Source organism: Spermophilus citellus (assembly GCF_964194105.1).
Source record: "Spermophilus citellus genome assembly, chromosome: 3".
NCBI lineage: Eukaryota > Metazoa > Chordata > Mammalia > Rodentia > Sciuridae > Spermophilus > Spermophilus citellus.
The window spans coordinates 35,073,626-35,087,632 of NC_138184.1; the positions used below are offsets into that span (position 1 = coordinate 35,073,626).

The 14,007-nt window shown below is 41.5% G+C and overlaps 1 protein-coding gene across 3 annotated transcripts in view; it reads left to right on the forward strand.

The window, feature by feature from the left end:
* The window catches only part of NEK10 (NIMA related kinase 10), a 215,411-nt gene that overhangs the window by 29,549 nt on the left and 171,855 nt on the right, over positions 1-14,007 (forward strand). For all 3 annotated transcript variants that reach the window (XM_081285043.1, XM_081285041.1, XM_081285042.1), the window contains exons 6-7: positions 4,450-4,534; positions 12,956-12,997. In XM_081285043.1, coding sequence (XP_081141169.1) covers positions 4,450-4,534; positions 12,956-12,997 — 127 coding nt within the window. The remainder of the gene's footprint in view (positions 1-4,449; positions 4,535-12,955; positions 12,998-14,007) is intronic.

A 14,007-nucleotide genomic window follows, 5' to 3' on the forward strand; every position in this document is an offset into this window, starting at 1 on the left:
GTTAACAGCTGGGAGCCAAGGAAGGAGCAACTGCTCCTTCAGAGGTCGGTGCACAGAGGGGAGAAGCCAGAGGACTCAGACACCAGGAATCCTATTTACATTTACAACAGCAGAGGCCAGAACCACGTAGCAATATTAATAGCTTTGGGCTTCAGTCCCAAAATTGCAAAACAAAACAAAACAAAAAAGTCATCTGCTTGGAACTGAACTTTCAACTCTGAAACTATTCTGGAAAATTATTCTGGAATCTTCATTTATTTACACTCCTTTAGCAGTTAAAAAAAATTCTGGAATTGTTTTTTCTTGTGTGATAGGGAGGAAATAGGGGGAAAAACCCTTTTAATATTTATTGTAATAAGAATAAAACATAGGAAAGGTCATGAACTTTCTTCATGAAAATTGTCTATAGCTAACAGGAAAAGTACCAAGTATACACGTATTTGTAGCATGTATCATCTCTTAAAATGTCCCATGGATTTTCCTCTTAAATAATGAAAAGCCATCAGCATTCAACCTCATTAGGTCATCGCCAGCAGCTGTTGCAACTCGATCATTCTTTCTGTTAGATCTTTGGGATGTAGGATCTTTGCACTACAGTTTGGGCTACATGCCACCTTTAGCTAGCCACAGCACCTCCCTATTTATAAAGATGAAAGTTATTCTTTTTGTAATAGGGGCCTCCGAATAACCATATTTTTACAAGTGCTCCCATCAATGATTGTTTTAATTCCAAAATGCATTTCACATTTGCCACGTTTTCCCCAAAGCAGGGTGTGCCTGGTCTGAAGTCAGGATAAACCGTAGTGCAGTTACCCGTTTTACCCTGGATAATTTTGCCTCCTGGTGGCCCTGGGGTTGAGTCCTGTCTCTGTTTTCCAAAGACACTAGGCTTTGCCTCCATGGCAGAAGGGTCATTGACAAGGTTCCTGGGCCAGAGGAGGCTAGGGCATTAATGGCAGCTGTTGGGGGGACAGCTCTTGCCAGAGCCTAGGTGATGGTAGGAACCTCTTGCCCTGCGTCAGGTTTCTCCTGGGGGCTGTAATCTAGGAAGGCTCAAACATTCGTAAGAAGATAAAGCCATGGGAAAAGCCCCTAAACCAACTTCCTTCCCAGGAAGCAGAAGAAGTAGTGGTGGCTTGGTAAATGCAGTGGCATGGGGGTGGTGCCACCGAAGCCACAGATTTTCCTCCTGTTTTCCAGGTAGGGTTCAGCTGCAGGGGGGTGTCTCATCCACTCAAGTGTTAGATGTGTAGGCTTGAGAGAAGAGTTGAATGTCTCAGGACTACAGAGGAGACAAAGCTGAATTCTGTCACTGGCGACTAAGGATAGGTATAGGACAAGCCAAGCGAAGGTTGACTGGAGTCTACAGCTCAAGCAAAGATTCCATATGACTGGGGGCAGGTCTTTAAAGGACTGTAACCTCTCTTGGATGCAAGCCAGCTCCGCTGTGGAGGTGGGAGAAAGTGGAGGAAATAGACTAGTCTGAGGTCGTTTTTGTTATTCCAATTTTTCATTGCCACCGTGGACTAGTTTGGAGGGCAGCACAAGACAAGTGTCACCGGCTGAGCCTGCCACCCATGGGTGATGCTGGGCAGCACTCAACAGCAGCAGGTCCAACTGTGTGCAGAGCCCAGCCTGCCAGTCTGACCTCCTCACCTCAGGAGTAGTCTGTGCCGGAAGGCCACTTCTGTTCCAAGCAAACACTACGGTTGCACACGACTGGCCTCCTGTCACTTTGGAGAACATCCTTCTAATTGTTTCTGGAGTTCCAGTGTTGAAAGGCCACAAAAGGCTCTCATGGGAAGTACTTTAGGCAATGTCTTGTGGTCCATGTGATAGGAGGAGGGTCAATGTGACTGGGAGTGAGCGAGCAAAGATCTGCGGAAGGCGACAGGGTTAGAGGGTGTCGTGGGAATGCTAGATTCTGTGGGGCCTTGTGGGTGGTATGGACTTTGGTTTTTATTCTGAGTGAGATGGAAGTTAGAGGCGGGTTTAGGCAGAGGAGTGATGTAACTTGGAGTTTGTAAGGATCACCTTGGCAGACGTAAAAAAAAAATAACATAGGGGTCAAAGGTAGCATCCCAGGTAGATGGCTTTTGCAAAAAGCGAAGCAGGAGGGTATGATGGCTTGAACTGGGTTGGTGGTTGGGGAGGTGGTGAGAAGTGGTCAGATTGTAGAGCAAAGGAGATTTGCTCAAGAATTGGATGAAGGATGGAGGGAAAGAGGGAAAGCAAGAAAAACACCAAGGATTTTGGCCTGGCCATTTGGAAGACTAGAAGGAGGAGCTCACAAAGTCAGTGTCAGACATGTTAACAATCAAACGGAGATTCAGGAAGCTGCAGGTGCTCATCCCAGTCCGGGCTCTGTTGCTACAGTACATTGGAAACAAGTGTCCTTGACCAGAACACAAGGTACCTCGCATTCTGCACACTCTGAAGCAGCAACATTGGGAATCAACTAAAAAGTTGTAACATTTTAACTACATTTGCTACAAATACAATCTGGACCACAATATATCTGAGTGATGAAAGAAATGGCTCATGGTGGCCAGGCAGGACCAGGAAGGGCATAGGCTACCCCCCACCTGGTCTTCCCACTTATGAGCTAACCACAAAGTTTATAAAGGTGTGGAAATAAAGGACTCCATAATGACTCTGTGATTCCCTTGGGTTTAAGTTCATTAAGTGAAAGGTACCTGAACTGAGACCATAGGTGCTTGCCTTGGTAACACTGGGTTAAGTCAGGGAATTTGTCAATTTGTGCATATTTGAGCAGCTACTGGGTACAGGGCCCTGTGACTTCTGAAGTAGGGTAATGCCTGGCTTTTTCAATGATGTAGCAAAATTGCAACTGTCCTTAAAGACCCTCAAAGGGACATGACTAAATCATTTTTGCCAAAGAAATAATTGGGAAGCCCCTCAACATGCTCTTCAGTGGGTACTTGCAGAATTTGATGGCCATGAAGAGATATTTTGGGTTAAATAGTTCTTTGGAAAACTGCTGATGGTATTTTAGATACCGAATGCATTTTTACTTTTTAAAGCAAAAGTACAGATTCCTCCCCACCCTCCCCAACAGGCCCAGTTTTATTACTTAATCTCTATGCTTGGCTTTTAGTAATTGTACCTTCTGTTCCTGTCATCATGTGACTCTCCAGTGACTGTTACTTTAATTTCAAGGGGTTCTGATGAGTCTCAATGTAGAAATGTGGGATGATGTTGGTGCTTTGCCCAGAATCTTTAGGTCCTTGTCCTTTTGGCCTGGGTGCTTCCTGTCCAACAGCACAGGCACCACCCTCAAGCTCTGTTGAGTCTGCTTCGCCTGCAGGCTCAGAAGGTGAGGAGTGCCTGAGAATTTGTTCCCTAGGTCCCTCCCAGCCCTCGGCCAATGGCAACAGCTTTGGCAGTAGGAAAGAAAGCCCAGCACCCTTGCCTTACTTAGTGCAGATAACTGGGGTGGGGTGAAGTGGGGTGGGGGGGTGGTAACTGACCCTAGCAGGGTGAGGGGAGGTTTGTGGGAGATTCTTGCATCCTTGCTTGGCTCTCTCCCCTTCCCCTTCCTGTTCCCCCCACTCTCTTACTGATCTCTCTTGTGAGCATATCCTTAACTATTCATTTGCATACACCAATCAATCTTCATCTCAGGGTCTGTTTCTGGGGAAACCAATTAAAAAAAAAAAAAAAACATCTTACCACTGTGTTTTCAAACTTAGCATCCAAGTGCCCTGGGGCTATAAAGAACTCCCAGGGGAACCATGGGATTTTTTTAAAGAATTTCAAGAAAAACGCAATGTTATTCAACATCTATCACGTCCATCATGAACTTCTCCAGGTAGCTTCTGATTTTAACATCAGATTGTACGTACTGCCTTCTTTTAGATGGTGCCATGTTTTTCTGAGGCTGGGTTTCCAGTGTGTGCTATGATAAAAGCAAGTGCCTTATGGAACTCAGATGGAAGAGGAAATGAACATGATAGTGTCCAGTCCAGTTCCAAGGCTTGAGAAGTTCTTTGGTGCACACACCCTGTTGATATGTAAATGTGGTTATTAAAAATAAGAAAAAATGTTCTCTTAATTTATGTGTATTATTATTTTTTTTCAAATGGACACTGTTAGGGCACAAATTCTAATTAAGTTGTACCTAACTAATTCCTGGAAGTTTTAGCTACTTATTTTGGCTGAGAGGTGTCATGCATTATTGAGTCAGTATGAGTCCGTATTGGGGTTTTCTGTTTCATAGTGACAAAGATGATTTACATGTATTTTGCATAAATTTGGGACAAGAGTGCAAGCATCAAAACAGTCTCCACTGAAGACTAAACTTAAAGTAACTGAGTGCTTCTCTCACCTTTAATGTATTCCTTATTTTCCATCATAGCTGTGTGTTGTTATGAACTGTCATTTGGGGTTTTAAACATCAACATGTCCTCTTTTGTTTTCTTCTTTCAGAGAGTGGGTTAATCGAGCCCCATCTATTCATTTTCTGAGAGTGTTAATTTGTCTGAGGCTACTAATGAGGGATCCATGTTATCAGGTGGGTTGGAAAAAATAAAAGTATGTTCTACGTGTTATAAAGGTGAAATGAAAAATGGGTGGGCTTTTCTTTGAAATATTCTGTGTTATTTATCTTTCTATCTATGTATTTATTTTCATCTCTCATAACTCAGTGGCTTCCAAATATGGGAAGTATCTCACCTGCTCTTTACAAAGGTTTAAAAGAACTGATTTAATGGGGACATGAAAATCTATATTTTTCTGCTGTATAATCTGAGGTTAAATGGATGGAGCTCTGGTCTGTTTTCATTGCTACCTGGTATTTTAAACCATTACCAGTTCAAGGAGGTATATACTTAGCCATACCTTTCAAGCATGTTCAAGGCCAGGCAGCTCACTAGGCCCAAGTCAGTGGTGACAAGTAGGACCTTCTCATGTGGCTGCAGAGACACCATGGGAAAACAGGACTGCAGCTTCAGTAGCAGTGGCAGAGACTGCCTGCCCCCCTAGGCTGGGACTCTGAACTAGAGGTGAGCATGGGGCCTCCCCATTGGTTTTAGGAGGGTTCTGAGGTCCTGAATCTTTCCTTTTTATCACTCATGGTTTCTGATTCAGTAAGCTTGGGTCAGGGTCTGACAATATGCATTTTTATAAGTTCTCAGGTGCTGATGAGGCTGCTGGCCAGGGCACCACAGTTTGAGAAAGCCTCAAGATTGCTTATTAATCATTGTTTCTTCTTGCCAATGTTAACTATCTCAGGAGCATTTTTGTTATTCATGTGTTTATGTACTTTTCATGAGTTTTTTCTCCCCAAGAAGTATCTTTTCATGCCCCCATCCTCCTAAGCTACTAGGAAGCTCAGATTACTCAGATCTTTTATTGTGGATTCCATTTTATTAATGAATTCTTATTTGAATCAGAATATATTTTCTTTCATTTACCCTAGTAATCACTTTTCCACAAATTGGCCTTTAATAAAAGTGTTTTGGTACCAAGGAGCTACAGAGCCTGTTCTGATATGAGTCTTCTGGAATTCATGGTCATCTTTCCTTTAGAGCAATAACCTCATTCCTCATGCGGAATTCTAACCTGACCTTGTGCTGTTATGGTGTAGCTAACCACAACCCTTTGATATGTGGCTCAGCATCCTCCAAATGGCTTTCTGTCCCTGTTGCTCACAGTTTTATGGGTAGGTAGCATCCTTTCCCCCGCATAACCAGCCACACAGAACTGGCTGTTCCATGTGGTTCCAAGCTGCCTTTTGCAATTCTGTGTGGTTTATATGCATATAACAATCAACCATTTGTTCCATTGTTCCTTTTATTTTTTTTATTGCTAAGGATTAAAAATGGGGCCTTGAGCATGCTAAACACCTGTTCAACACTGAGCTACATCGCCAGCCCACATTTGTTCCATTTTGCCTGGATCAGTCTCAGTATGTGCTCATTGCTCCCAGTTAATGAAGAATAGCACTCTTATAGTTTTACTCTCTGACGTGTCTCAGGTGTCTCAGTTTGGATGAAAACATTCTGTGGGTAATACTAGTGAAAGTATTCAAGAAGGAAGATCCAGTTTTCTGAGTTGTGGAAGTTAGCAAAATATTTACCTTAGAGATATTCTGCTTGTTAAGGAAATTGGTGACAATGGAGTCACACTCTGCTGATCTCCCCTCTGAAGTGTTGCCTTTCTTTATCTAGTCCTTGATGGATTAGAAGAGAGTTGATTGCACTACTCTCTAAAGGAAAGTATGCAGTAACTGCTTTGTTTATGAGATTTTGTTACCAAATACATATTATGCTAGCATTCCGGATTGCCAGTCTTCCCATAGAAGGGGACTCTGAGCCTCTCCAGCCTGGCACTCTTCCCACACAGAAGAGCACGTGTTCAGGCAGTTGTGTAACATCTTGAGTTGCCAAGAACTGTTGGCCAAAGTCATAAAGCTATGCTGGGGTTTACTATGACTTACGCTGGTGACTCTCAGCAAGCCTTTGCCATTGCTTCCTATTCCTTTCCTCCCTGTTGAATCAAGATTATGGGCTCCATAGTGGCTGTTCCAAACCATCTTTACTTCTCATGCTTAAACCCTCTCCTTTTTTATTCTTTTATTCCTTTTTTTTTTTTTTGGTACTGGGGATTGAACTCAGGGGCACTTGCCCACTGAGCCACATCCCAGCCCTATTTTGCATTTTATTTAGAGACAGGGTCTCCCTGAGTTGCTAGCACTGAGGCTGGCTTTGAACTCGTGATCCTCCTGCCTCAGCCTCCTGAGCTGCTAGGATTACAAGCATACGCCACTGCACCCAGATGCCCTATCATTCTTATACAGTGACATTGTCATCAGTTTTGCAGAGAAGCCTGAAGCCATCCCACTGGAAGCTCTCTTTATTTTTTCCTTCATGTTGTTTGAAATTTATGGATCATCATGCAACTTTTCTTCCTTCTTATTTCAGAAACAATATTCCCCATTCTTGCTGAGGTTGACTCTTCCACCTCTTCCCTTTCTTATGGCATCAGTGACTCCTATTCTACTTTTCCCTTATTTTAAAAATATCCTTTTCTTTACCCAGCTATCCATTCAGGTCTTTTTTTTCCCTTTATTACTACGTTTATCAAAACATCAGGTCATATTCCTGAAAACACTTCCCTTCTACCAGGGCTGATGTGGTTCTTAACTTGCACTTTGAATCCTGTGTACAGGTCTTTCTTTGGAAGCCATTTAATTTCATATCTTTTTTTTTCTTCCCATATTTTTTTATTGGTGCATTATCGTTGTACAAAATGATGGGATTTGTTGTTACAAATTTGTACACACACAAATATAACAATATAATTTGCCAGTGTCACCCCCCACTATTTATCTTCCCTCTCCACCTCCTCCTACCCCAAGGTCCCTTTTCCCTATTGATCTCCCTTTGATTTTCATGAGATCTACCCTCTTTTTCCTTTTAGCGCTCTAGAAGCCATTTAAATAGCTCACAGTGTGCTATGCTTCAGTGCTTAATTCTTGGCTGAGAGATTGCAAACTGGCATTTTGTAGACTGGATCTTGCCTGCTAGTACCCAGGGGTTTCCATGTATGTTTAGTGGAGATTCCAATCCAAAAAAGACAGGAAAGAATGACGGAGAAGCCATTTTTGAAGATATAATAGCTTACCGGAAACCATGGGTATCCAGATTTCAAGCACAGTTGGAGACCCAAGCAGGATAAGCGGTCAATTATGTTCATTATAGTGAAGTTATAGCATATTGCTTTTTCAAAGATAAGGAGAAAAATCTTAAAAAGTTCCCAAACTTCAATTGCATAGGAAATAACAAGGTAGTCAGAATGAGTAGCCTTCTTTCAGCCCAGACATTCCCTGACCTCTTTTTAGCAGGAGAATACCTTTACCACATTTACTGTTTGCTTGAGATCCTCTAGTTCTTATTTCACATTTTTGGGGGTATTATTTACTTGCTCCTATTTTATTTTATTTTTTATTTTTATTTTCTGAGCCCAGGGGCACTTAACCACCAAGCCACATCCTTAGCCACTTTTATATTTTATTTTGAGATAGGGTCTCACTAATTTGCTTAGGGTCTTGCTAAGAGACTAAGGCTGGCTTTGAACTTGTGATCCTCCTACCTCAGCCTCCCATGCCACTGGAATTTCAGGGGTGCACCACCTGCCTTGGCTACTCACTCCTATTTTAAATCTTTGTAAATGTTAACTTTTCACAAAATGTTCTCTTCTCTATCATCTTTATCCACATCTTCTAAGCTTTTGACTTTAGCTGTCATTTTTATTGTTATTCTCTGCCCATAATCCTATATTTTTAGTCTTATACTTTTTCCTTGAAGTCCCACATTTCCAGAGTTTTGTTGGTCCACCTCAATGGCACCATAGCAGAGTGGTCCTCACACTGTGGTCTGTGGACAGCTCATGGGTCTCTTGAGACCCTTTCAGGGGTTATACCAGGTCAAAATACTCTTCCAAATGATGCTGTGATTTTATCTGCCTTTTCAGTTTCATTCTCCTACAAGAGTGCCGTGGAATTTTCCAGAGGGTATATAGCATGTGGTGATGTCGTGGATCTGATAGCTGATGGAGCCTGTGCTTGAGCAAGCTTGGGCTTTAAAAAAAACTTCTTTTTTTTAAAAAAATTTTAAATTAGTTGCTCAAAACATTACAATGATCTTGACATATCCTACATTTGATTCAAGTGGGGTATGAATTCTTTTTTTTCCACGTGTACAGATTGCAGTATCACATTGGTTTTACAGCCCCATTTATACATACAGCCATATTAGTAAAAACAACTTCTTTTTAATTTCCAAAGTGGTAAATATAAATAGATATAATCCATATGAACAACACACCTGTAATCTCTGTGGGGTCCTCAGAAATTGTTAAGAGTACAAACAGATTCTGAGAACAAAGTTTGAGAACCACTGCTATACCCAAATATACTCAATAGCTTTTAAAAATGAAACTCTCCAATTCTTCTGCTTTTCCTCGAACCTTCAGAATCCATTTCTGATTCTTTAAAACGGCACCCATCTTTCCTTACACTGAGTCCTTCCAGTGCAGGACACTTAAGAAACATCCCATATATTTCCTTTTGTTCCCCCTTCCTACAAATGTAATTCACCAGGCCTTTCAAAAGAGTGTTCACTGTCACATCTGGAGAGAGAAGCAAGGGCCGGGCAACTGGGGGACTCAGGTATTAAAATCAAGACCAAAGAATAGGCAGTGGTTTTGAATGGAGGAGCAAAATGGTCATGTGCTGACTCGGGGTCAGAGGCTCACTGCAGTGTGCTCAGCATTCATTGTCTTAGTTGCTGAGCAGGCCTAGGATGAGAGCACCTAATGGGAAATGACCTTTCTCACATGGTTAAATAGCAGTGCTAACAATGCCCATATTGGTACCATGTGCTCTATTTTTTAAAACATGCTATTTGCCATTATGGTGTTATTGAATCTATTACAAAAAGGAAGTAAGTAGAGTAAGGATGGTTCACATTGACCCAGGACTTCCTCCAAGTTAATAGGCTCAGAGGAACAGAACCTGCTTTTCTGACCTGTGGCCTGTGGTGGTGAGAGACGTTTAGATCTGAAAGGACACACAGAAGTAGCTGCTGTAATCTAAGCAGACAGTCGTGTTTGCTTTTCTGATCAGTCACCAGAACTGTTAAGCCCAAGGTACATGTATTTTGTAGTCATGGTTCTCTCCAGTTTACACCTTCAGGTTCATGTACTCCATTGGTTTAACCAGACGGAAACCAAGGAGGACCCTGGGCCTGTGAGCCGTCTCCTGGTCTTGCTTCACTCTCTATAGGAGCATGGAGGAAAAGGGCCCATTTCATTAGATGAAGAACTAGATAAATCCTCAAGTTACACAACAGAATTCTCTAAGAGAGAAAGCCTCTTTTCCCTTTGGGTACTTCATAGCAGCAATTCCCAGACTGTGTTCTACAGGAGTATTGAGTTGTGTGAAAAGAAGTGTTCTGTGGTTATGGAAAACTAAACAACAGCTCTTCCCTTGGAGGCTTACAGTGCACGGGAGTATAGAAAAGGCTTGGGGGAGTCCTGAGACAAAAATTTCATTCAACTTTGTTCAGCCTGGCATTTCTCCAGCTAATTTCCCCATAAATCTCCTTACCTATCTACCTACCTGCCTTCCTTCTTTCCTAAACACCTAATTCCTCAACTGCACAAAATAAAATGACTATTTCCAAGACATTGTTTGGGACACACTGACTTAGTCCCATCCTGGCAATGTGATTTGGTGCGTAAATATCTTGTCCTGGTAAATGTTCAAAAACCAACAGTGATCATGACCAGTCATTCCAACGTTATCCTCTCCCTTGCTGACATCCAGCCTTTGGATTTGCATCTCCTTCATATGAATGACTCCCACCTGTCAACCCTTTGCCCTCACCTCACTTTCCAGGGCTTGCTGCTCTTTTTTCATCTGGAGAGCTCCTCAGCATTCCCAACACTATTTTCTTCTCTGCAGTCTGTTCCCTCCCTCGGTGTGTCTGTGAGTCATGTTATTGTCCCTAGTCACCCATGCTCAAGTAGGATGATATCTTCTACCTCACTCCTGTTCTTCCAGTCTGTGTTCACGTGGTTATATCACTTCAAAGACTGTTCCTGCTTCTGTCATTCCCACTGCTCCTGACTCCAGGGCAGGCTCCCAGTCGACACTTGCTCCCTTTCCAGTTCATCTCAAGACTAGAGGAAAGAGCTTAGAGCTGGTTCTTTTATTTCTTTGTTTAAAAAAAATATGTGTATATATATTTTTAGTTGTAGATGGAATCAATACCTTTATTTATTTGTTTTTACGTGGTGCTGAGGATCGAACCCAGGGCCTCACACATGCAAGGTGAATGCTCTACCAACTCAGCCACTGTCCCAGCCCTAGAGCTATCTCTTGCAGATCTTTTTCTCACACACTTTCACTGGGTCTCATGGTCTTTTATGAAAATGTTGAAACATGGGCTCATTATCTAGAACTTCTCACAATTTGATCCCACCCTGATTTCCTAACATTTCCTCCAGCAAACTTGTTACAGAGTGAAGGAACTGATTCTATCAGAGTTATGGAACATCTTGATGTTTAAACTTGTTCCTTTTTTTTTTTTTTTTAGTGTGAAAAAGTAGATTTATTCAAGTGAGAAGAAAAGAGCCAGAGTTCCTTCTGTGTGAGAGAGGACCTAATAGGTTGCCACTTAAGTGTACTAGTCCAGGTGCTTATATAGCTACTGAGTAGATGCACTGATCAATGTATATGCTAATCAGGTGTTGGAAAAGTTCCAAGGCTATTGATCAAAAGCCCTGCTAATTAGGTATTGGAAAAGTACCAAAGATATTGGTTAGCCCTTGAGTCTATATTCCTCACTCAGGTCTGTCCTGCCTCTCTAGGAAAGAGTTGGCAGGTATATTTGTAATGTTTCTGGAGGTTAATTTCACGGAGTAGCCTGTTCTTTTAGAGAAGCCTATTTTCTTTTGGTGGTGGTGGGACCCATTTCCTTAATTGTCTGCCTGTTTTACTATCTATTCTATCTTATTCCTGTCCCCTCATAAAGAAGTGGCCCTAACTGCCACTTCTGCCATTATGGAAAGGAGCGATGACCACTCTGCCTACTTTAAGCTGAAAAAAGGTGTTGAAAGGAGACCACAGTCAGGGGCCCCCTATGGAGATGGGGATTTCATATTGGGTTTCATCTGCATGGCCATTTGTAGCTTGGGTGTTGTGTACATCAGGCCAGTTCAGAGGTCTCTGGTAGCAATTGGTGGGTGACTAGGTGAGGTGTACATCAGGTGTGGAATCATGCCTTCCATAGGATCCCAGATGAGCCCCCAAAGTAGAAAACCAGATTTTTCAGCCTCCTCTTTTATAGTGTTGCAGCAGACTCCAGCTGCCTTCCTGAGTCTTCTTTCCATTTTTTTTTTTCTTGTACAGGGAATGAACCCAGGGTTTTTAACCACTGAGCCACATCCTCAGCCCCCCCCCCCATTTTTTTTTTTTTTTTTTTTTTGTATTTTGAAACAAGATCTCACTAAGTTGCTAAGGCTGGCTTTGAACTTGTGATCCTCCTTCCTCAGCCTCCTGAGTTGCTGGGATTACAGGCATGTGCCTCTGCATCCACCTTTTTTTCCCCCAGTTCTTGTCTTGTGAATTTCAGGAAAAGTGAACATAGAAGAGTAGGCTTTATTCAAGTGAGAAGAAAAGAGACAAAACTCATGCAGGGTGAGGGAGAATCTGATGGAGTTGTTCTTAATGTCTTTTCTACACAACTCCTTTGCACCTTTGAACTTACTGTTCTCTTTGCTTGGAGTCTCCTTTATCTTTCTTCCTTCCTCCCTCTCTATTCCTCAAGTCTAAGAATGGACACCACCATTCTTAGCAAGTCTTTTCCTCCGTCCTTTCTGTAGGAGACAGTCTTCTCAGTAAATGATGCTTCCCTCCTCTGGGCCACTGTGATCCTTCATGTGTAACTTTCTTGTAACTTCTACCTGTTTGTACACCTACTTCATCTTGTCTAAAGCTCAGTGAAGTAGGTCTCATCATGCTCTTCCAGTTCTGTCAGTTAGCAAAGTAGTTTACCTTTCGGAGCCTTATTTTCCTATCTGTAACCTGGGAGGGTTGAACAAACAAGCACAACAGCTTGCCTAAAGCTCTTCCCCAGTCTTGTGTTTTTTGACCTAAAATGATGGCAAAGAATGGGGAGGCAGCTGGCAGTTCTGAATGTATATTCATCCCTTTAATCTACAACCCAACTTTTGTATCTATTAACAATTTGTCTTTAATGAATTATGAATGGCAAACACTAAATTTTCTGTATTTTATGTTAGGATGTGGAACTTCAAGAAATAACGGTAGATCTTATTACGACTTAGTAAAAAAAGTTACATGTTAAGATATACTTCCCCACCACCCTCATCCTGTACATATGTTCTCTCATTTTTATTTTATTAGGAAATACTCCATAACCTGGGTGGGATTGAAAACCTAGCTCAGGTAAGATTCCTCTTGCGGTGGCTACTCTTGCCTTTTCATTCTGTACCCTGCTCTAGGCAAGCACCAAATAAGTGTGTGACAGAAAATGATTTCCTATATTACGCTGCATGTCAGAAGAGCAGGTGGGGTGGGTGAGCATGTGCCTGAGGCATGATACTTGCAAGGCAGGGAGGGACACATGCATGTGGTTCTGTTGATAGGGCTAATTTTACTCAGCTTTTTGAAAGAAAAATTGTCTAAAAATTAGTAGATTTATAAAAATTCTACTAAAAAGTACATCAGAGAATTAAATTTCTATGTTGCCTATCTTATGTGTCTTTTATATATCTTGTATTTGGATACTAAATTACATGAACTTACTCAGTTACAAATCATTTTAAAACTGAGAATTTTCAGAATCTTTAGATGGTTCCTCCCTCAACTTTAAGACATGCAGGAAAAGACTGAGAATCCAAGTCACCTATCTGCAGTTAGTAATGACAAGAAATAAGTGCTGGCAGGAAAGCTAACAGCCTCAGTACTGTACACACCACAGAATGGGAGAAAACATCAAGATGTTCAAAACTCTTTCACCCACAAACATAATCCCTGTGCTCATTAAATGTTAACAGATAAACAATGAAATAAGGAAAATGATCTTGACTTTGTTATTTTTCTACTTTGATAACTACCAAGGGAGGGTAAGCAGATGAATATATATACTGAACAATTCAGTGGTTTGGGTTTATTAATATAGTAAAACAAAATTTCCAAGCATATCATTGAGTTGGAACAGCCCAGTCTCCTAAAACCTATAGTGGGTACAGAAAGAATAATTTGTATAATAAACCCTGCAAACTCATTCTGAATTGCTAATGGAAAATTGAGTTTAATGGCAATATAGAATTAAATTTATTTTATATTATCTCTGGAAAGTTTGATTTTTGTTTAATATTTGCTTTTAAGAATTATAACTGACTAGAGGTCTACCTCATTTAATGAAACAATCTTTCATAAGATTATGTTGTAGG